The sequence below is a fragment of the Achroia grisella genome, unplaced genomic scaffold (assembly GCF_030625045.1).
Source record: "Achroia grisella isolate CSIRO2021 unplaced genomic scaffold, CSIRO_AGI_Agris_v1 utg807, whole genome shotgun sequence".
In the NCBI taxonomy this organism is placed as follows: domain Eukaryota; kingdom Metazoa; phylum Arthropoda; class Insecta; order Lepidoptera; family Pyralidae; genus Achroia; species Achroia grisella.
This window is the reverse complement of record NW_026713028.1, coordinates 327-24,353: the sequence shown is the minus strand read 5'-3', so window position 1 is coordinate 24,353 and position 24,027 is coordinate 327. Positions and strand designations below refer to the sequence as shown.

Here is a 24,027-nt window from a genome sequence, read left to right as displayed (position 1 = left end):
TGTTGAATGACGGACTAATATTTTTATTTAATATTGTTATCTCTTTCCATTTCGTATTTAATATTATTTATTTAGCTAATATATTGGAAAATTTCTGTATGTGACCAAATTCTTTCTGTAAGGTACGCCTGTACCTATATAAATAACCTATTAAAACAAATGCAAACCAATGAATAGGTATGGCGAAACAAGAAAAAAATACGAAACCTGGGTTTGTAATCAAACTTTCATGTGAGACTGTTCAAAAATTATCAGAAGAAGACCAGCAATCTAAAGGGACAAGTAATTCTGAAATTTCTGAGCATACAGATAAAATACAAGTTAGCAAAGACACCGAAAAGTCCGATCAGGTAGAAAGCAATTTAAAGGTTATTACACAGACAGATGTAATAAATAAAGTAAATCAGGATACTACGTCAAAGGTAAAGGACAAAAACCTCAGTAAAAGTATTGAAAATGTACATAGTCTAGTAGAAAAAGATAAAACTTCTACAGATAAAAAAGATGCTACAGCATGGGGTGAGTACGCTCCATACATTACTTACGAAGGTACAGTAGCTACTTATACGGACCCAACAACACAACAAAAATATGTATGGGATGAAACCAGTACTTCCTGGACCCCTAAAAGTGGACAAGAAGTACCAGGGAGAACATACAGCTATGAGAATGATACACATGTTTACACAGAGCAAGATGGGTCTAAATTCTTTTGGGATGACCAAAAAAAGGCATGGATACCTAAAGTTGACGATGACTTTTTAGCCTACTACCAAATGTCATATGGTTTTGTTGATAACACTACTAAAGAAGAAAGTAAAGAGGATGCAACAAAAAAAGAGGCACAGAAGAAAGCTGAAGCCGGTTTAAAAAGGAAAGTTGAGCCACAGTGGTTTGAAGCTTCTGAGGAGACAAATACAAAGGTGTATGTATCAAATTTGCCATTGGATATAACAGAGGAGGACTTTGTTAATTTCATGCAGAAATGTGGTCTGGTGGAGCGTGATGTGAGTACACAGAAAATGAAGGTAAAATTATATATGGATAAAGAACAGAATTGTTTCAAAGGTGATGCATTATGTACATACATAAAAATAGAATCTGTAGATTTAGCTCTGAAATTATTAGATGGCAGCGATTTCAATGGCAATAAAGTTAAAGTGGAAAGGGCTCATTTCCAATTAAAAGGTGATTATAATCCTGCTCTTAAACCCAAGAAAAAAAAGAAAAAAGAACTTGAGAAAATAAAAAAAATGCAGCAGAAGTTGTTTGATTGGCGCCCTGAGAAGTTCCTAGGTGAACGGTCAAAACATGAGAGGATAGTGATAGTTAAGAATCTATTTCAGCCCACAGACTTTGATAAAGATGTACAATTGATACTTGATTATCAGCAAGACTTGAGAGAAGAATCTGCAAAATGTGGTGAGGTACGTAAAGTGGTCATCTATGATAGACATCCAGAAGGAGTTGCTCAAATCACCATGAAGGAACCAACGGAAGCCGATGCAGTAGTCCAGTTGATTAATGGAAGATGGTTTGGTAAGAGGCAAATTACAGCTGAAATATGGGATGGAAGGACTAAATATCGAATTGCAGAAACAGATGCAGAAATAAGTAAGAGAATAGACAAATGGGATAAGTTTTTGGAAGGAAAAGATAGTCAGAATAAAGAAGGCACTCCAGAAGAAAAAGCTAATAAGGATAAAGAAAGCAATGAAAAATCTGATACAGTAGTCTCACCGGAAACAGTTGAAACTAAAGAGACAGCTTAGTTGTATTAAGTTTCAAATACCTAACGTCTGTACATTTATATTATATTAAGAGTACCTTGCATTAGTGCATTACACTGTATTATAATAGTACATTAAAATAATTAATCACAAAATATATTTCATTTCAATAATATTACACTATCTACATGTATATTTAGCTACTCCTATATATGTATATTTAGTCCGCAGATACATGACGTCCCGGTTCATCCTACTTGGTGAATTCGCCGTAATGCAGTCACCAACCAGATATCCATCTCCTATTATGCACCATTGATGTCCTCTCAGTGTCAATGATATAGATAGTGCAGGCGAATGCACCATTTCATAAAAAAGGTGGGCGACAAAGGTGGCTGTCATTTCTATTAAATTTAATGACCGTAGAAGCCGCGGCGCAATGGTTACATAAATTGTTATATTTGTAATAATAATTGTATAATATAACATGTATGTTTTGATTTAATAGAAAACCGGTCAAGTGCGATTGGGATTTTCTCACAGAGTTCCGAACAAATTAACCGACTTCTAAAAAGGAGATTCCATGTCCGATATCTACATTCATAGATATCTTCGTCAATGGTAGACACATGGAATATTGACCATTTCTGTTGTTTATTGTCCATATACTGCTGTGAGAATATTCACACATGAAAAAAAAATACTAGTAGTAAATACAATGTTTTGGTTGAGATTATAATACCCCAATTTCATTACTAAAAGATAAGAACAATATGGTATGATGTTTACTGCAATGTATTACGATTAGATATGTATATTATTGATTGTAAATTATCTTTATTGATAATACAATTAAAACATAATGTTTAAAGACTAAAGCATATAGTATACGCATTCTACAAATATGAAAAATATATTATGTGAAAAATGAAGAGTGAAAACATGAAGACGAAATTAAGTCACTTAGCCTATGGTGGAAATTTCATCTGTAAATGGTTTTCAGACAAACCGTATGGAGGTCGACTTCATAGGATACATTGTTCATACTAGTAGGGCCAATAGACCTCGAATAACAATGCCCTGCCCTCCAAACTGAGGTACGAAGCAAAATAATATATACTTATCTAGATAAAATGGCGTGATATGTAATAGGCAAATAATAGAAATAGATGCTAGATATTAATAATTAATGTTTTTTTTACAAATGTATTTAAAATATAGATGGGTACCGTTTTAGCATATTTTTTGAAAACCCCACTATAGAAAACTAATCCATAGAGACGTAAAACTTAAACGGAATTCATTGTCTGTGCAAATATAATGCTCAATTATCATAGACAACTTACCGTCATGTCATGTCTGACACCTGACTTTACGTTGCAACTAAATATTTGTCTATTTCGTTTCGGTATTTCATAATTTATATTTGATGAAAACACACATTACAGCTTAAACTTATGAGTACTCGAATGAAGATATATTACAACAGTTTGCGAAATATGCTAATTGAGAACACGCTGGGATTTCCAAGCCCACACTTCGGCTGAGTTGTCAAGCTTTTACGGTGCTTCTCAGGCTGTCTCCATGAATTATATCCGGATAATATGATAACATGGCTGTTCAACCTGACTCTGGCGGGAAGGATGATGTGAAGACACAGTTCGTGACGCGGGAAGGGACCTATCGCCTGATGACACTTTCAGAGTATTCTAGACCCAACCGGGTGGGTTATACTAGTGGGTCGGGTTCTTCTCACGTGCGCGTGTCACTGGTATCGCTGCCGCCGGGACCTGGAGGAGGAGCACCCGGCTCCGACGGCCAGGGGTCGGATGATCGGATATGTTTCAACCATGGCAAAGAACTTTATGTTTATGTGTACAGAGGTGTTAAAAAGGTAAATTCAACTTATATTATGTGCTAAATAATAATACATTATTTTATAAAATAATTTACAACAGTGTAATACATGACATGTAATGTGGAAATATCCATTCATGTCTGAGAAAAATCTGTTTAGATACTCCGTCTCAAGATGGAGATATTGTCACTATATGTAAAATGGAATTAATAATAATTTAGTACTGATAAATTTCAGTATGTTGATCAATCTCTAATACTAAATAGTAAATTAATTTTTATGTTAGCGTTTTATGATATGGTGTGTAAAATAAGAACAATGTGGATGATACATGAATGGACTGTATGTTTGATATGAATTAAGCAATGTATACAAAATGGTAAATACTTATAATTTAGGTATGGCAATTTTAAATCATAAGAAAAAGACATGCAGAAGACATGACAAAATAATTTATACATCTATATATATAAATAAGTGTCTGTTTGTAATATTGAAATAACTGTTTTTTACTATGCATATGAATATAAATATGGTACAGCTAGTATTAAAATTGTGTAATGAATTTGCAATAAGCATATCTATAGTATTATAAATCAGTAAAACATATAATTAAGTAAATGCATTATATTATAATTATATGGTGCACTGGCCTGTGTTAACTGTATATGTTAATAGTGCTCTAGTGGTTGATGATAGCATGAGAATGGAGTCAGGTCTACATTAGCTCATTGTGGTGAATATAAGGTATTAATAACAATGTCGCTCACACTTATGTAATTATATTAAATCTATATATATTAATAACCTAAAACAAATCACACCATTTAGTCCCAAGATAAGCAGAGCTTGTACTATGTGTAATAAAATAGAATAGATATCTGTACCATGAGCAGGTAGGTAAGAGCCTCCTCCATCTTTTCCCAACCCATCTATCCATGGCAGTTTGCGTCCAGTCTTTTCCCACATTTTTTATATCATCAGTCCATCTTTTTTCTACCGTCCTACTGTATTAACTAGTATAAATTGTATATGTTTCCGCAGGCAGCAGATCTCACAAAACCAGTAGATAAGAAGATGTATAAAGGCACGAATCCGACATGCCATGATTTCAACACTGTCACCATGACAGCAGACAGTGTATCACTAGTTATAGGATTTTCTACCGGCCAAATACAACTAATAGACCCTATTAAGAAGGAATTAAGTAAATTGTACAATGAAGAGGTGAGTAAAATTAATCATCATAATTTTTTTTCTCTATTCATTGTTCACTATTGTATATCACAGACTTAGATAGACAGATAATACATTTGTTTGTGTGTAGAGCACACATAAGGTACAGTAATATAAAGAGATAGATGCACAGTAAATACATTAGGCAGTTAACAATATATAATATAGGTGCAAATAATGTGTCAGTAACCTAGTGTGTGTGCATCTCCAATAAGAAAAAAACATTTGTACCTCAGTGTATTGTTTATGGTTTGCAGTAAACTACTAGTTTTGCAGTTCAGTGTATCCTTTGCTCAAGCAGAAAATAGCTAATTTTAAGGTATTATCCAGAGACATATGTGAGAAATGAACCTGAATCAACTAATGAATAAAAAAATCAACTAAAAACACTAATGAAGGACAGGATAGTAGATTACGTTTTCTGTTTATGCATTACTTCATATAATCCATGCAAATTTCTTTGGTAAACCCCACCTATTATATGCTTCTATTGTAATATAAAATTTTTTCTTTAAAACATGATTTCTCTACTTTGGTGTGATACATCCATATCAAAATTATCTATTATTAAATCTATGTCTGTTAAGATATAATGTATAATTTGATGTTATTAGTTTTTCTACCAATCAGATTAATATTCATATGATTAAAGAAATATTACAATGTCTACTATAGATATCATAACAGTAAACCTTGAGGGTATGTGAGATATTGACAAATTATTGCAATAAATTAGCTATTCTGTTGTGTATTAATGAATCATTTGATATTATTGTTTCAGAGACTGATCGACAAAACACGCGTAACTTGCATCAGGTGGGTACCCGGTTCAAGTAACCTTTTCATCACGGCACACGCGTCCGGACAATTATACGTGTATAATGAGGAGCTGTCCTGTGGAACCACGGCGCCGCATTACCAGCTCTTCAAACAAGGCGATGGTTATTCCATACACACTTGTCGAACAAAGTCCACTAGAAACCCACTATACAGGTGGGTTATAGGTGCCGAAGGTAGCTGTATAAATGAATTTGCGTTCTCACCCTGTGGAACTAATCTGGCTGTAGCATCACAGGATGGCTTCTTAAGAGTATTCCATTATGACACCATGGAGCTGATCGGCAGAGCGAGATCTTACTTCGGAGGGTTTCTATGTGTCTGTTGGTCTCCAGATGGAAAATACGTAGTAGTTGGTGGCGAGGACGATCTAGTTACTGTTTGGTGCTTCAGTGAAAGGAAAGTGGTAGCACGTGGACAAGGCCACAGATCGTGGGTTTCGGTGGTAGCGTTCGACCCTTACGTGGTGAGTTTCACGGATCCCGAGAGCGACGAGGGGGTCGAAGATGATAGACAAAAAAGTGAGAGTGTTCAGTGTTACAGACTAGGTAGTGTATCGCAAGACACGCAATTGTGCTTGTGGGACTTAACGGAGGACGTACTGAGGCCGCCGGTACGAGCGCGGGCGTCAGCCCATCTCTCGCCTAACAGTCAGACCTTTTCTCCGAACGGTGTACCCGGTATGAAAGTGCCGGCGAAAGGGGCGAAATCTAATAAAATAGGTCACAAACACGCAGAACTGAGCGGGCAAAATAATCCTTCTGGCGAATCGTCGGGAGCTAAACAACCTGCGAAAACGAAAGTGAATAACGTGTCTACTTTGAATATAAGCGTGGGGAAAGCGAAGGAGGAGAGTTCGGGTTCCCTCGGCGTTAACTCGTTGACGCAGCGGCTAGCGGGGTTTTCCTTCGGAGACCGCCGTTCGGAGCATAGACGGAACTTCAGTCTGACGAAGCCAGCCGAGCAGAAGTCGTCTGCGTCGAACACGGTCGCACTTAGAGGCAAATCGGCCGGGGCTCCGACGAATGACCCGTTCGATCCGTTGAAGCTGATAGGCACGGCCTCGTGTCCGAGGTTCGATGAGTGTCCGGTACTGGAGCCGCTGGTCTGCAAGAAGGTGGCCCACGAGCGATTGACCGCGCTACTGTTCCGCTCGGAGTACTTCGTGACGGCGTGTGCGGATGGCTGCGTTAACACGTGGGCGCGACCCGCTCGTTCCCTCAACGGCGAACCGCGCCCTCTCAGACGCTTTGAGAAGATCGACCTGGTTGACTAGTCTCCTGTTTCAGATCATAGAGGAATAAATGCAGAGTGACAGCTTTTTAGGCAGTGCTCATTTTGGGAAGTTGTAGTAGTAAAAAACGAAAATTGAACTATGATTAATGTTCATATTTTTCATTATGTTTTGTTAGATTAATACAACTTTTCATATTGAGCTACTGTCCAAGCTTGCATTCTGTATATGTCCTCTGTGGTCAGGCCGTCTCCCGTGTAACATGGCGTTGTCTATTCAAGAATGTTTCTATTACGAAATATCATTACAACGAAACTTAATGAAATAAACATATTTTTAGTGTAAATTTCATTGGATCGGTTTCTTACAGAGCATTTAGATTGTATTGTTTGGTAAATGCATCTTGAATAGACAAAACTTTTATATGTTGTAGTTATTTTTAAAATATCATTATTTTACCGAAAAGAAGTATATAAGTATATAAGCCATTACTATTGTATAAGTGTACATTTTGGGAGTAAATAAATTTCTTCATATTAATGAGATTAATACTGTTTGTTAGTTAAGGTCCTCATTTGTACTGAAAATATATTTTAAAAATAATTACACACTAATGTTATATTGTTTGGAAGGCCTTGTACGGTAATAATACAGAGATAATAGAGAAATTGAGTAATTGAAAATATGAAGTTTTGTGTAATAAATTATTCCATATTAGAAAGGTTGTTGGTTTGTGAGTGCATGTGTGTATGTGTATTTATAAGTCTCTAGACACCTCCTGTGTTTTTATATCACGTACAAATCAGGTATGAAAAATTAGGAATAATGTTTAAGATATAAAAGATCGTTTGAAAGCTTTTATTGTCAATATATTTGATTATAAATACAGGAGAGATCTGGAAGTGGAAAGTTTGAAGTTATTGTTTCTTATTGTAATATTAAAGCGATTTTAGGGGCGTTAATTAAATCATTGTTACTAACAATTTTCAATTAAAATAAATACATTCATGTACTGACAGTTGCAATTGTTAACCATATAACTTAGCTTACATATATCTGTAACTCATAAATAGATCGTAGAAAATAGCAAAATCCTTTGATTTTAATCTTGATCTAACATACTGACGAATGGCATCTAAGTCCTCGGAATGGCAATGCGTTATGATGACGGTCTTTACACGATGTAGATTTCCGAGGTGCTGTCAGATTGTTTGCCATTCAAATTAAATTAAAAAGATATATACAAGAGAATTGTTAGCAACGGTGATAATTAATTGTTAATCGCTATAGCAATGAGATTGTACTGTATTGTATAGAGGGGTGTATATTGTAATTATTAAGGAGAATTTCCTTCGGCTCACATATGTACATATAGTTAGGATAGAAGCGATCAAAGATTGCTCGGATATCGCAAACGCACTTGTGTGCTTTTCATTGTCTTTGAAAACTATTTATTTAATTTTTCTTTAATCAATTTGAATGTTGTTGTGACGGTTGACGCGTCTGTAAGACTTGCTAAGTTTTATTGGAGTATTACGGTGCATTTCTGATTTGGTCGATACGTCTTCTTTCATCTACTGAATATCTAGTTTCAGAATTAAAATTAGGATTTATTCTATTAGGTCTATTACATATACTTAGAGAATCAAATCTAACATCACATTAGATTAGTTTCGAACCATGAAATTACTCATTCAGATCTTACAAATGACACAATACACAATTACAAAAAATAACATTCCTGTATAAATAAAAGTCATGGAGATTGTAGTGAGTGACTACAAGCAAGCATATGCTATTACATTGTTGTCAAAATAAGTAATTACAGATACCCCACAGATTTATTTCTGTATCGCAACGAAATCACACTGACCAATTCAGGAAGGCACCCTAATATGTGAGAATTGTGTATATTGTTATTAAATTCAGCTATATTAGTTACTAGTAGGTAGCCTAGTAAAATTGTTTTATAGACAATACCGTGTCTACGGTACGACAGCTTTCTATGTAGATATGATGACTTGCTTAACATAATCTCTCATGAGAGGGAAACAAGCTTTAGAGTCTGTCTGGTGATGCCTAAGTTGTATAGACTCCTGTAAAACCCTTTTTTTATCGTGTTGAAAAATCTTTAAAATATCGTACCCTCCTGCCAGATTTGTGAGAAGCTGGTGTGTGGGATACTCACAAAACAGCACGATGTGCCGACGAGCGCCATTGTCAGAGTGGTAAGGTTGCGTTAAGATTCTACCGCGACTCTGTGTATTGACCCAACGTGTAGATGGTGTAGGATCACGCTAGGGCGCCGCCCTACTCAAATGTGGAAGCATGTAGATACGCACTACACCTCCAGGGCCATTTTATTTGACGCCTGCAACACTGGATGGAATGAGATTTATTTACTGCCAATGTCAAGTCAGTTTTGGACGTGACATATAATTTTCTCTAGTCCTGTTTAGAAAACACATGCAATTACTATTATTATTTTATCAAATGTCTGGATAACTTCGTCTTAATACAAACTCTATGGTAGTTTATTCCTCGTCTGGCAGCTTCAGTGAGGTGCAGGACTCACTCTATATTAGGCACTAGGCTTCCACCACTAGCCCCTTCATTCTTTATTGAAACTGTTGGTCTCCTAGTCTTTATGGCTTTGGACGTGTATTTTTGTAAGGCCCATTGTAGGCGTTTTTGTTGAAATATGAATATAATACATATATCTACATAGATAAAATACATTTCTCCTTGTATTATTAAATTATTATTGTAATTTAACAATTATAGTTACTATTATTTATGTGTATTACGTATAACGTTTTATGTTCTAAGTATACTATTAGTATATAGCAGTCGTTCCATGTTTTGTTGAAAGAATACAATTTTTAATGTTGAATTTATGCCTACACTCCGCTTGCTGTGGCATGGTGCGGATGACAGATATTTTTTAAATTATAGTACGGTATTGTATGAGATTTTTGAGTCCATAAAAACCAAGTATGCATAAATTCTGAATTTATATTTGTTGACAAACTCTAAAACCTTCAGACTACTAACGTGGTGGATAAGTTATTGGGCTACTTAAAATTTCATCTGCAATAATTTTCATGCTGACTCATTCACCATACTCGTTAATGGATGCTACTTCCTGGTTGTACTTGAGGGATTGCTCTGCTTCATTAACTGCAGTTGATAATTTTGATACTGTAATTGTATTATTTGATAGTTTGTATTCTTACGAAATACTTTTTGACTATTTTCCCACAAATATATATTATATATGAATAAAAATAATAATAAATACTATTCCGAAGTGTTTAAAATTAACAAAGATTTCTATTTCAATTGTAAACCCATGTTTTAACAATTTTTATGTCTGTCACCCGTACTATTCTCTAATGTTGGGATGGAATGATGATACCATCAATGAATTATTCGTAACTTAAAAGCATTTTAATTTCTGTTCGTATTCAATATTTATAAATATAAATATTTAATATGAAAGTAATGAAAATTTAAAGGGTTTTTAGGCAGGAATGGCGTTAGTTTTAGATCTCATAATGTTTTTTAACATGATTTATAATGTTCATAGGAATATATTCCTAAAGTTCCAATAGTTTAATGTGATTTCAATTACATTTAAAAACATCTTCAGAATTATTATGTTTGACACAATAATAATAGTACTTTGGACAATTCACGCAGCGCCATCTCGTCCCAAGCAATGCAAATGTCCAAACCAGCCTATATGGCTTATGTTAAGGGTACTGAACAACTAATAGAAATACTTCGATACATTTGTTTGTAAATACATAAGATACACGGAAAACATCCACACCGATACAAATCATATTTATGAATATAAATGCTTATAACGTGCGAGATATCGAACCCGCGACAATGCGATGTAAGTTGAAGTGGTAAACCGCTATAGCACCGATGTCGTCAAACTTATGTTTCACAATCCAATTTATTAGCATAGAAAATATATTATATATAGGTATATTTTTCCATAATTACTGGAATCGCTGCTGTATATAAGTTATTCTATAAAACAACTGTTTATTGTGGCCTTATTTTATTTATTTATTCCTTATATTAATCTCTTAATTATGAAATTTTATTCAGCAGAACCAGTATATAAAGAGTTGCGTGTATATTGTTAAAGAATTTAATACCCAATAAATATATTGTATTTTTATTACAATTTGTTAAATCACTTCATATACTTCAGTGGGTATTATTAATATATTTTTTAGTATAATCACGTCAACAAACTTGTTTGCTTGAGACGGAAATGTGTAATATCTAGATAAACATATACAAAAGTCTTAAAATATACACAAATAAAAATCGTTTTAGTAGTTTTATTTTCACACTAGCGACCCGTCTCGGCTTCGCACGGATGTATCACTAATTTTAGAATTTCTTGAATCACTCTATCCATTGTTGAAAACTGCATTAAAATCAGTCGCGTACCTTAAAAGATATAAGTGAACAGAGCGGTGGCGATTTTATACTATGTAAAGATAGCAATGTAAATTCCGTTTATTTGTTACTAGTTAAATTTTTAATACTTGTAGAATTATTTCTGCTACCGTAATGCTACGTTTACATTCAGCCGCTCCCCCTGCCACTCGCGTTGCTGGAAATATTGCCGGGCGACAACTGAGCGAGGGGGCTGAATGTAACACGCTGCCAGTCCTTTGACTCGCGCACGGAAAACGACAATCGAGGGAGCGCCAGGCAACGCGAGTGGCATGGGAAGTGTTTCGACTCTCGCGCTGCTTACTTCCCTGCCCACTGAGTGTAAATTGGGCATTAGAGGTAAATTTGCACAAAGCATTAGAAATAACAGTAGAACTTGTGACTATGGAATTATAGAATAGTTCTCCCGAATATCGCTGTATTGCCGGCATCAGTATGGAGAATGATAGTGTGGGATCAGATGTACTTAGTCAATCACGGTAAATATACTGGGATTAAATCACGATAGTTTTGGGCGTTTGAAGGGGGGGGGGGGGAGGGGGGCGACCTGACGAAGTATATTAGGAATACGCCCACTCTTCTTCACACTAAGAATTCCTTCTCTTCCCCATATATATTAACAATCCTCTCCTAGCGCATGTCTTTCAGATGACATATGAAATATGACAGCACACTGTAATTGTACAGAAGCATAACTCATATCCTCCAGAAGAGTAAACAATAAGTTGTACCACCGGACCTCACGTCATCACGCAACAGATAACAGCAAAAATAAAATAACGAAATGTAATTGTAACTAAATTTATTGACTAATCAGTAATTGTAAATCAAAATCCTGGGTCCCAAGAAGTGCGGTCGCTTGCGTCTACCATTTTGTAGCATATTATAGTATCCCCTGGCTTTACTTCGAATGTCGCGTCCTCGAAGCGCAGCCCGCATTCCATGTCGCGTTTTATCGTATTCGTCTCGTCTTTGAGATGTTTCATTGATACTAGTTTACCTGTGAGGAAAAATATTTATTTATTATGAAATACTAGCTGTACCCGCGTCTTCGTCCGCGTAAATAATGAAAAAATGTTTAAATACCTCACTCAATATAAGTCAAATGAAAAAGTTTCATCGTTTTAACTCCAAAAATGACGATACAAAAATTCCATAAAATTCAAACAACAGCTTAAAAAATAAGTGTCAAGCATCTAACTTTGATACTGAGGACACCTCTATACAATCTTGCAACCCTTTTTCTTTCTTTTTTTATTTAATCAATAGGCTAAAAAAGAAATTTCAAGCTTCTAGCTTTAAAAATGATGATACATCTATATAACCTTGGATCTACCTTTTCAATCCTCTTGCAACTCTATTTCACATTAAAAAGTAAGCTATGTCCTTTCTCAGGATCTAGTCTATGTCTGTTTCAAATTTCAATTTAAATCGGTTCAGTGGTTTTGACGTGAAAGCGAGACAGACAGACACAGATTTATATATATGTTGCGATGGTGATTAAGTAACCAACTCAACATAAAGCTACAGAACAACTACAGCGTTGACATTCTGTTGACTCCTACATGTAAAAAAATATTCAACTTAATGCTAAAATGTGTCTCTCAGTTACCTTTTATCGATAGAATGGCTTAATGGATGTTAATGAAATTTGACGTAATAATTCAGGTGAAAGAATATAGATATTTATCTAAACACCGATTTTTATTTGTATAAATACACTAAGGAGCTAGATTGCTGCCCTGTGAGACTGACGTGAAGTTAAGTTACCTTCATACACGACTTGTAGCTCTCTAATGACCCTGTAGAGGGCGTTGCGGTGGAGATTGCCCTTGACACAGCGGCACCCGGCCACTGGTACCTTACGCTTGCCCTCTGTCACTTGGAACAGCTGTAGAACATTCGCTTCACCTGATGGAGGAGTATATTACATAATTACTAGCTGACCCCGCAAACATTGTTTGGCCATATATATTAAAACCGCTATTAAAAAATAGGGGTTGGTGATAGAAGGGTGAAAATTATGAATTGAACGTATTTTTATGCCACAATATAAAAAGATAAAAATTTTGTTCAAACAATAAAAAATAATATTTTAGGGGTAGACAATCCTTATTACTTAAGGGTATGAAAAATAGAAAGTAGCCGACTTTCAGACCTACTCAATATGCATATAAAATTTTATAATCCGTCTGGCCGTTTTGGAGAAGTATGGTTAATTAACATTGTGATACGAGAATTTTTTAGATTATGATACACATTATTATAAAAAATGTTATTACACTCTAAAACTAATTTAGACGTGACCATACCCAGTGATTCCTCCTCCTGCCGCTTCGGTATCCTGGCGCTGATCTCCTCCTTTACATCATCCACCAGTTTGTATATAATGTTGTACTTCTTCACCGCTATGTCTTTCTTCTTAGCGGTAACGGCGAGTGGGGGTGGACAGTCCACGTTGAATGCGTATATAACAGCGTTGAATGCTTCCGCTATCTATACAGAAGACAGGAAGAAGGAAGGAAAGAAGAAAATAGAAGGCAGGAAAAAGGAAGAGAAGGAAGGAAAAGAGGAAGAAATAATTTATTTAGCGTCACAAACAATATAAAGTTCATAAAAAAATAATTAACCATTTGTGAGGACAGGCGATTGTTAGAAAAAAGAAAAATATATTTTATCGAAATAGATGTTATTTTGCGGAAGTCCATTAAGTAAAAAGTAAAATATGAATTTCAATCTAATCGAAAAATTAGAATATGCCAATGGCCTTCTGTATACTCTACATAACCTTAAGGTTTCCGGGAAAGGATTGTTAGTAATGGAATAATAACACAATTGCTAACAATGTACCATGTCAGCGGTTTCCCGCGGTTTCCCCTGGAAACCATCACGGTAAATTGTCATTTGCCAAGATGGGCTAACTGATCTGACCTCATGCTCATCTTATAATCCTCCATTGGTACCCCGCCAGCGTATACCGTTAGTGAAAACGGGTGCACTATTACAATAATAAAAAATCTTTAAGGTATCTGGCGTAAAGATAACATTTACCTCTAAATCATTGGGTGTCACCGGCCCAACACCGTAATGGATGAGGTCCAGTCTAACCTGGTCGTGTTCATCATACGTCTCCAAGATGTCCAGGATAGCTTCCACTGATCCGTCCACATCACCTAAAACATTTATATGATTACCACCGTTATTCAAATACTAGTAGTCCGCCCCGACATTGTTCAGGTGTTCATAACTTTTTTATATTTGCGATATATTGAGTGAATAAAAAATTAGAGTTGTGATTAATAATTATGAGTAATGCGATCGTTAGCGAAAATTTAAATGTTAACATAACCGTCATTAACCGTTGACGTTTTGTTTCTAACCAACTGTAATTTATATTAAAAAAAAACTTTTGGGCCACACATTCATATAACCGTGCCTGAACATATATATATTGTAACATAGTATATAGCCTAGGCGTACGTGGACTAAATAGGCGATGTATTAAAAGTGCCAAATTAAAACGTTGTTGTGTAAAATTAAAACGTGTGGTAGATAAAAAACAAATTGTTATGACTATTCAAAAGTGCTTAAATTAAGTTTATTTGAATAAATGATTTTCTATTCTAATTCTAAAAGTACCCAGAACCTGTGAACTTATATGAATAGGTTGACGAATATAGAGAAAGCAAAAGAGATAGGTATTCATTGAAGATTCGGCGTTCTTTAATCTCTGCCTATCTCAACAGGAGAGATAGATGTGACGATAAGTACATATGCATATATAGACAATATACCACTCTGAAATAACGTATTCTTCAAATAGTGAAAGAATTTGTGAAATATGCAATTACTCCAGACATTATTTACTTCGTTACACATTGAATGCCTAAATAACAGCATTCAATGTTTCCGTTATAGAATAGAATAGAAATTTTTTTTATTCAAATAATCTTGAATATAAGCTAGTATAGTACTTTTGAATAGTCATATTTTTTATAATCTCCCGTCATCTAAATATATATAACTCAAAGGTCAAACCACCGGACGGATCGGGCTGAAATTTGGCATGCAGGTAGATGTTATAACGTAGGATGCCTACGTTATAACGCTAAGAATGAATTTTGATTAAATCTACCCCTAAGGGGATAAAATAGGGGATGTAAGTTTGTATGAAACTTTGTCAATTTTAAACCGATCGGGCTGAGACTTTGCATGCATAAAGCTACTATGACGTAGGCATCCCCTTGGAAAGGATTTTGATAAATTCCACTCCTAAGGGGATAAATTAACGCGAGCGAAGCCGCGGGCAAAAGCTAGTTCATTTATAATTCTTAATAACTATACAAACGCACCTTTGACCAGTACATTAAGCGTGGGATGGTCGTCGTACTGTATCATCTTCTGCCTGGGCCCGTCCGGCTTCAGTTTGTAGCGTCCCATTGCTCTCTTGCGGGACAACGTGGCCTTGTACTGTTCTCTGTGGGCCCCCTCCTTCACTTCGATGGCGGCTCGGTCCATTTCCTGTTTCTCCTTCATGCGTTGGTTGTGACGCCATTTTAACACTTCACTGGCGCGTTTCTGATGAGAATTATGATTAAAACATTATAAAATATATATATATGTGTAAATAATACATGTATTTTATATAGAATGATAATTAATATATTATATGTAATTTATATATATACTATTGACTAGCTACCCGCCCCGGCTGCGCATATGCGCGGGGTGTATGTGTATTATACATATAAAACTTCCTTTTTTAATATACTATCTATTGATAAAAACTGCTTTAAAATCCATTGCGTAGTTTAAAAGATCTATGCGAACACACAGCGCCAGGGACTTCATTTTATAGTATGTAAAAAAGTATCTATACATTTATAGTACACATAACACAAACATTGCTTATTTTGGCACTAGATGGCGCTGTGTGAATGGTCGTTATATAGTTAATTTTTGTAGAAAAACTAACTTAGAATTCATAGTGCTGACTATACTGTCAACACTATGAATTCTAAGTTAGTTTTTCTACAAAAAGTTCTATTCTAAGTAAGTTTTTCTACAAAAACATTACTATCATTTATAAACTAAAGTAAATGATAGTAATGTTTTTGTTAGATATAAAGATAGAAATTAGAGACCGACCTCGGAATTGACTTCCAGCACCTGGTCTCCCGCAGACGGCAGCTCGCGCCACCCGACCACCGACACGGGCGTGGCCGGCGGCGCCTCCAGCACTGTTCGACCCTCTGCGTTGTTTAACACTCGCACCTACGTGTAACAGTCACCATCGTAGTCACCGCCAGTTACACTCTCACGTATAAAGATTAATATTATAAACGTAAGTTCGTGAGTATGGATGGACGTTTGTTACTCTTTCACGCAAAAATCTACTGAACGGATTTTGATGAAACTTTACAGTAATATAGCTTATACATCAGAATAACACATAGGCTGTTAATTTCAAGCGGGTTAAACCGCGGGCACAGCTAGTGAATTACTAAATCGAATTATTGTCATTGGTCATGACGTCATTTAATTGTTATGCATGTATTTATAACAAAACTATCAAAGTATAGTAGATATTAGTTGTCTAGTACTTATAACACAAACTCTGCTTACCGTGGGACTAGATGGCGCTATGTTAATTGTCCATGGTTATTTATTATTATTATTAATTATCATTGCAAAATGGCCGACATCTAACTATGAAGCAATGACATAATTATAGTTATTGATAATTTATAAACCTTAAGCATGTCTTTGGAAAATAAAATCATTGTCATAAAAAATGAAATTTTAAATCAAAATGAAATAACATGAAAAATACGCACAATAAAATCAAATCAAAAGTAATTATTCATGTAGAACACTTCAGTCGCTTATAAACGTAAAATATTTTGTATTAATATTTTTCCCTACCGTCCAGTTCAGTATACAGATTCAATTGAGAAGAACTGGCAAGAAATTACTTCATTATTTTTTTATCACATTTATTTATTTATATGTTCCTGATCGCGCTAAAGATCGTGTCATCTAAAGGCAGTTATTAATTGTTTATACTTAACGCAAAATTTTAAAGTAGCTAAAATTAAACCGTATTACTACATCAATAAGTCTCACCTTGGCCCATCCGGAGCCCGCTACGATCACGCATCCTCGTCGCAATGTTCCACGTTGCACCAGTACCGTAGCTTGTTTCCTAAAAGAAGCGTAAACTTAAGTAAAATTCTCATGACGGCATTATGATGCAGCGATCTAAGTCACTGCTACGCTACTTATGGATGCGGCTTCGATCTTTTCACAATACATACATTTGTACCGATGAGTATTTTTGAATAGTTCTGGGTCTGGTTCTATGTGTATTATCTTATATATAAAATTCTCGTGTCACAGTTTTCGTTCCCATACTCCTCCGAAACGGCTTGACCGATTCTCATGAAATTTTGTGAGCGTATTGAGTAGGTCTGAGAATCGGCCAACATCTATTTTTCATCCCCCAAATGTTAGGGGTAGTCCACCCCTAATTTTTTTTTATATTAAGGCAAAACAACGTTTGCCGGGACAGCTAGTCTATTTATAAAAACTTGTAATAAAATCCTATACCAGGCTTAATCAACATAGTAATAGTATGCTAATATTTTTCCGTATGAGAACCCATGTCTCGCAAAGGGTTTGTTATGAGGGAGAGGTAGCTGTTGTTAGCCATATACACTTGATCCTATTGTTAACAATACACCATATAATATAGGTAATCATATACTATCAGAATACCATAAAGAATAATTCCCAGTAAATCGACTATAATAGACTAAGCGAGTTGAATCTTTTAATCGACCATTCTCTCTTCTCTGGTGTCCACCATTATGTCCTTTATGCTATTATATATATGTCCTAGTACAATATATGCTGACGACCTCGGTGGTCTAGCGAGTTAGCATACTTAGTTCCGATTGTCATGAATTCCATTCCTTACACGATACAAACATTTGTATTCATGAGTATGACTGTTTACATTGGTCTGGGTGTTTCCCATGTATATTATGTATGTATTTACTAAAAAATATTTAAGTAATTGTATCAGTCGTCCAGTCAACAATACATAAGTTCTGCTTAGCTCCCTTCTAGTCTCAGATACCGTTGTGCGTATTGTCCAAAAAAAAAAATTACAGGTTACGGAGACTTGCCATAACGACGTACCTATATTCTCGAACAGCAATAGCTACTGTTTATTACCAGACTATAAGTAGCCTATATGTTATCTATTCAGAGCCTTTAAAATGAATAAATACTATGGTTTTGATGACGCTGTGAATTGTCCTAGTTTATTATTACGACCTGCCGAGGTTCCCTCACGAGACTGCAGTATAGGGTTTTTGAAGAAGGGTATATTAAGGTTTCTTAAGGGTCGGCAACGCGCACGTGACACCCCTGGTATCTCAGGCGACCATCGGCTACGATAACCATTTACTATCAGATAGATCATATAACGTTTGCCACCTTCGTATTTAAAAAAAAAATAACAGTGAAATAGAAATAGAAATAATCTTTAATCAAATAAACTTAATACAGGCACTTTTCGAATAGTCATATTTTTATTTTACCACTCATTCGGGACGCAAACTTATCACAAGAAGAATGAACAAGAAATTTGTGTGTTGCTCTTTTGAATAGATGTTTTTTTTAATAAATAATAACAAAACAACAAGTAAGAGGCATGCGATAATCAACATAGAAACCGTACGCACTCATTCTTAGTGCAATCAGTGGCGACCACCATTCTATCATCCACAAAAAGCTTACCCAGTTATATGTCTTACCCAGTACGAGGATCAAGTTGCGCCTCTATGACGACTCCCTCCACCAGCCCCCCTGAATCCGCCTTGAGGTCCATGAGCTGCGCCTGCAACGTGAGCGCCTCTACCAAGGTGTTGAGGTTCTGTTTCTTAAGGGCCGATATTGGTATCGCCTGCACATCACCTCCCAACTCCTCGCAGATGACGCCGTGTTGTGCTAGCGCGCGTAATATGCGTTCCTGATGGTGACAATTATTTGTCTTATTATAGTATAAAACAAAGTCGCTGTCGCTGTCTGTCCCTATATATGCCTAAATCTTTAAAACTACGCGACGGATTTTCAAGCGTTTTTTTAAAATAGATAGAGTGATTCAAGAGGTAAATGAGGTATATATAATGATATATTTTATGTACTAAGATGTTTATATTTTTGTACCTCTATACATACAAATAAAGTTGGAGTGTCTGTATGTAATATTGAAATAACCGTTTTTTACTACATACATATGAATATAAAAACGGTACATACACCAAAATGACTATTTTTACAATTTTTATCTGTGTGTCTGTTTGTTCCGGCTAATCTCTAAAATGTCTGGTCTGATTTGACGGGACTTTTTTTGACAGGAGCCAATGCAATAAGGAGTAACTTAGGCTGCTTTTATTTTAGAAAAATAAAGTTAAAATCAGCAGGTACAGCTAACGATAATGTAAAATTGAAGCATACCTACAATGTTTACACCTGGCTTGTCGATCTTGTTGATCGCCACTAATATAGGGACTGTAACAAAAAAAAACAATAATAACATTTCTGAACTACTCACACAACATTATCTAGTTAACTAAGCAGAGCTTGCGTTATGGGTACTAGATTAATTAATACTCTCTTCTCTGGTGTCCGCCATTATATCCCATTAGCTGTACCCGCGATTTCATCCGCGTGAAACTTATAGCCTATATGTTATTCTGATGTAGGTATAAGCTGTACTACTGTAACGTTTCATCAATATCTGTTCAGTAGTTCGTGAAAGAGTAACAAACATCCATCCAAACCCACAAACTTTCGTGTTTATAATATTATTAAGATTACTAAAGTATATGCCGACGAGCTCGGTAGTGTAGCGGGTTAGCGCACAGCCTTAGTTCCGATTGTTGCAAGTTCCAATCCTTGCACGGTACAAACATTTGTATTCCTGAGTATGGTTGTGTGTATCGGATTGACTGTTTTCTATGTATATTATATATTTACAAAAAAAAATCATCGATGTATATATCTAGTTATCTAGTCATAACCTGTGCTTAGCTTGGGACTAGATGGCGCTGTGTGAATTGTCCAGGGCTATATTGCTATAAAAAAGCCGGTATTGTCTCTGGTGAAAACCAGTTAAGTAGATCATTACTGATCCTGATTTCCCTGGCCATCGTTATGGACTCGGGTCTGATCGTTTGTATCAGTTTTAGTGTGTATATTATATATTAACAAATAATATATGTATTTATTAAGAAGATATATGAGTATTTATGTCAATTGTCTAATATCCATAATATAAGCTATGCTTAGTTTGCGATTATATAGCTCTGTGAATTGTCCAGGGTTGTTAAAGTGGTATAAATAAACCGGTATGTCGCTGGTGAGTAACATATTAGTTAATCAGCTCTGACCATCAGCAGTGGTGTATATTATCGCTGTTGAGTAACAGTTGAGTAGATCATCACTGACCTTCGGCCTCCCTGGCCATCCGTATGGACTCGAGGGTCTGCTCCATGACGCCGTCGTCTGCGGCCACCACCAGCACCACGACGTCTGTGGCGAGCGCGCCGCGCGACCTCATGGCGGTGAAGGCCGCGTGGCCCGGCGTGTCCAGGAACGTCACCTTCTCACCGCCCGGTAATTGCACTGATCACAAAACAAACTATATTGTACCTTACATCTATATACGTGAAACAATATCTTTCTACCCCTTTTTACGAAGATTGCGCGGGCGGAGGAGTATGAAATATAATTAATATATAAAGTAGACCTACTACTTTATATATTAATTACCCGCATGGAAGTAACATTATTTTTTTTAAATAAAAGTAGCATAGGTTACTTTTTATTACATCAGCTACCTGCCAATAAAAATCTCGTCAAATTCGGTCCAGACATTTCAGAAATTATCTGGAAAAAACAAACAGACAGACAGACAGACAAAACTTGTAAAAAAATGTTATGTTGGTGTATGTACCGTATTTATATTCATATGCATGTAGTAAGAAACGGTTATTTCAATATTACAAACAGACACTCCAATTTTATTTATATGTATAGACTTATATTAGGGTTTCTTAAGGGTCGGCAAAGCGCACAAATATAGACCGAAGCTGATAAGATGTTTGGCAACATAGGAAATCGTAGTTGACGAGTACACAGCCTCACATAAGACTCAGACTCAGTGTTGGATGGTATTGTGTTTCATACACGCATAGTACAAATATTTGTGTTAATTTATAAGAATTTCTGTATGTTATTTGTATTGTTCGAAAAAAGAGAGTCAGAGCCCAATCACAATCCATACAACACTATACTAATCACATTTTTCGGCTCTAAAATGAAACCAATTCTAATTATCCAATTTACCGTAGATTTGACTTACATATAGACGACCTAAATCAAATTAGAACTATCTAATATAGGTATCTACACATCTCTCTGCCATACAATGGATCACGGCGAATACATAGAATGTTAAGAAGTTCGTCTCTCTCCTTGTAATAGACCTTCACGGCAGTTCTCCCAAAAGTGGTAGTAATAGATATCAAATTTACCTTCAAAAGCACCAATATGTTGCGTGATGCCTCCGAACTCTTGGTCGACGACGGAGGTGTCCCTGAGCGCGTCGAGTAGCGTGGTCTTCCCGTGGTCCACGTGGCCCATCACGCACACCACCGGCGGTCGCGCCCGCAAAGCTTCGGGGGCTGCGGGCGGCGCGGGAACGGCATCTTTGTTCTACGGATACCACACAACAAGCATTAGATCTAACCTACTAGGCAATGAGGGACGATTTCTCCGCTACACTCATCTGACGCAGGACAACAGTTAGGCCTAGAGGCAGGGGCGTGCCCAAATCGGGGCTGGGGTGCTTACCTTAAGGAAGGTAGCGCCCCAACTAAATTCCCCAGGGGGCTGCATGGATAGACACTTCCACAGTAGAGTAAGGCAAGTAAGGTCACCCTAACAATGCTTTGTTCTAGGGATACCAAACAATAAATTACAATTCTACCCACTAGGGCAGAAGAGACAAAAGAGTTTGGCCTAGAGGTAGGAGTGTACTCAACTCCGCCCCACATCTATTTCCCACTAGGCCCACGCTCGCTCAGAGGGAGGCAGCGCTCCAACTAACAGCCCGGAGGCGTATACATGTACCCACACGCTTACACAATTAAGTATGGTGAAATACGTCGCCCTAACAACGAAATGGGGCCTGCCCATTTACAAGGCGGACTAGCGCTGCCAGAACCGCTGTAAAATGCTACCGCGTCCTCGCGACTCCGATAATGACGCTCTTAGATCCACCGTGGGTTTTTTAGTGAATAAAAGTGATACTATATGAATACAAATATTTGCACTGTGCGAGGAATCTGTAACCATCATCATCAGCCTGTAATCATCGAGAACTACTACTAGTAAAGTAGTAGTAGTAGTAAGGCGGTGTGCTAAACTGCTAGACCACCAATTTTAGTGACGAGAACTAATAATAAAAACTTTACTAATTTACCTCCTCTTCTTCTATTTCCTGGTCAGGATTTGGTACAATTTTGAATCTGAATCCAGATATTTTAACTATGTCTCTAATTATCTGAGGATTGTATATCACAGTGTTGTTCTTATAATCTGTGTCTGATGTTTTATCTGCGAATTCTAAGGCTTTCAGTACATGATCTGAAAGATATTATAGAGATAATTACTTTATAACTTACTAGCTAACCCAACCATGCATAGCTTTGGCTCTGGAGGTCATATACATACATCACTGAAAACTATCCAACATATACACATGACAATGTATGCTTATATAGAGATAAACTTTGTGACTTTGGACATTCAGGGTAAACACTTGTATTACCGCAATATTGAAAATTCTTTTATTATTGGATAGCCCAATTTATCGAGAGCATTATATATAATCCAGTCTTAATAGGTTTTAATAAGGTATATATTTGAAAAAAAGCTTTATAATTACTATTTTTTAAAGTTTCAACTAGGTTGAACTAGCCATGCTCACAAGCTGACTGGACATAAGTCAACTGAAGTCCAAATATAGTATTTTTAATTTAGTATTAAAAATATATGTTTATTTAAGAAACTTACCAATATCTTTATTGAGTACATTAGCTATATCCTGAACAGTCATGTTGCGCCATATTCCCACCACCTCTGAACCTGCTTTGGGTGAATATCTAATTGCTTTTCTTCCGCCAATTAGGGCTGCCTTTAAGTACCAAATAACAATGTTACAATATTACAAAGCTTCTATATATTCTGTAACTTCTATGATATTATGTACTAGCTAGCAACTTCGTGTGCAAGGAATAGTGGTAATTTTAAAATAGAAGCCAAAGAAAAAGTTCTTCATTTAGTTTTAAAAATGGTGATACATCTCCCCCTTTCTTTTCTTATTCTTACAACTCTTTTTTTGTATTAAACAGTAGCCAATGCCTTTTCTCAGGGTCTAGATTATCAGTGCACCTAATTTAATTTAAATCGGTTTAGTTTTGGTGTGAAAGTTAGACGCACACAGACAAACCTAGAACTGACATGAAATAGCTCCTATTCTTAATTATATTACACACACCTGTTCAATGTCG

The 24,027-nt window shown here is 36.0% G+C and overlaps 3 protein-coding genes across 3 annotated transcripts; 2 read left to right on the top strand and 1 right to left on the bottom strand.

The window, feature by feature from the left end:
* Window positions 1-1,873, top strand: LOC131851755 (HIV Tat-specific factor 1-like). Its single transcript, XM_059202300.1, has one exon. It carries the CDS (start codon window positions 180-182, stop codon window positions 1,770-1,772), a length of 1,593 nt encoding a protein of 530 aa, XP_059058283.1. The 5' UTR covers window positions 1-179; the 3' UTR covers window positions 1,773-1,873.
* A 1,252-nt stretch (window positions 1,874-3,125) lies between these two features.
* Window positions 3,126-7,355, top strand: LOC131851758 (WD repeat-containing protein 20-like). Its single transcript, XM_059202302.1, has 3 exons — window positions 3,126-3,624; window positions 4,633-4,815; window positions 5,606-7,355. Exons 1-3 carry the CDS (start codon window positions 3,343-3,345, stop codon window positions 6,935-6,937), a joined length of 1,797 nt encoding a protein of 598 aa, XP_059058285.1. The 5' UTR covers window positions 3,126-3,342; the 3' UTR covers window positions 6,938-7,355.
* A 4,840-nt stretch (window positions 7,356-12,195) lies between these two features.
* Window positions 12,196-23,657, bottom strand: LOC131851757 (translation initiation factor IF-2, mitochondrial-like; the record flags this gene model as incomplete). Its single annotated transcript, XM_059202301.1, has 13 exons — window positions 12,196-12,380; window positions 13,151-13,291; window positions 13,693-13,876; window positions 14,432-14,553; window positions 15,733-15,958; window positions 16,529-16,654; window positions 17,507-17,585; window positions 19,204-19,418; window positions 19,911-19,960; window positions 20,900-21,076; window positions 21,988-22,168; window positions 22,938-23,101; window positions 23,531-23,657. Coding segments are annotated over 13 exons (1,965 nt in total), but the record flags the coding sequence as incomplete, so codon positions are not given.
* Between the last annotated feature and the right edge of the window lie 370 nt (window positions 23,658-24,027).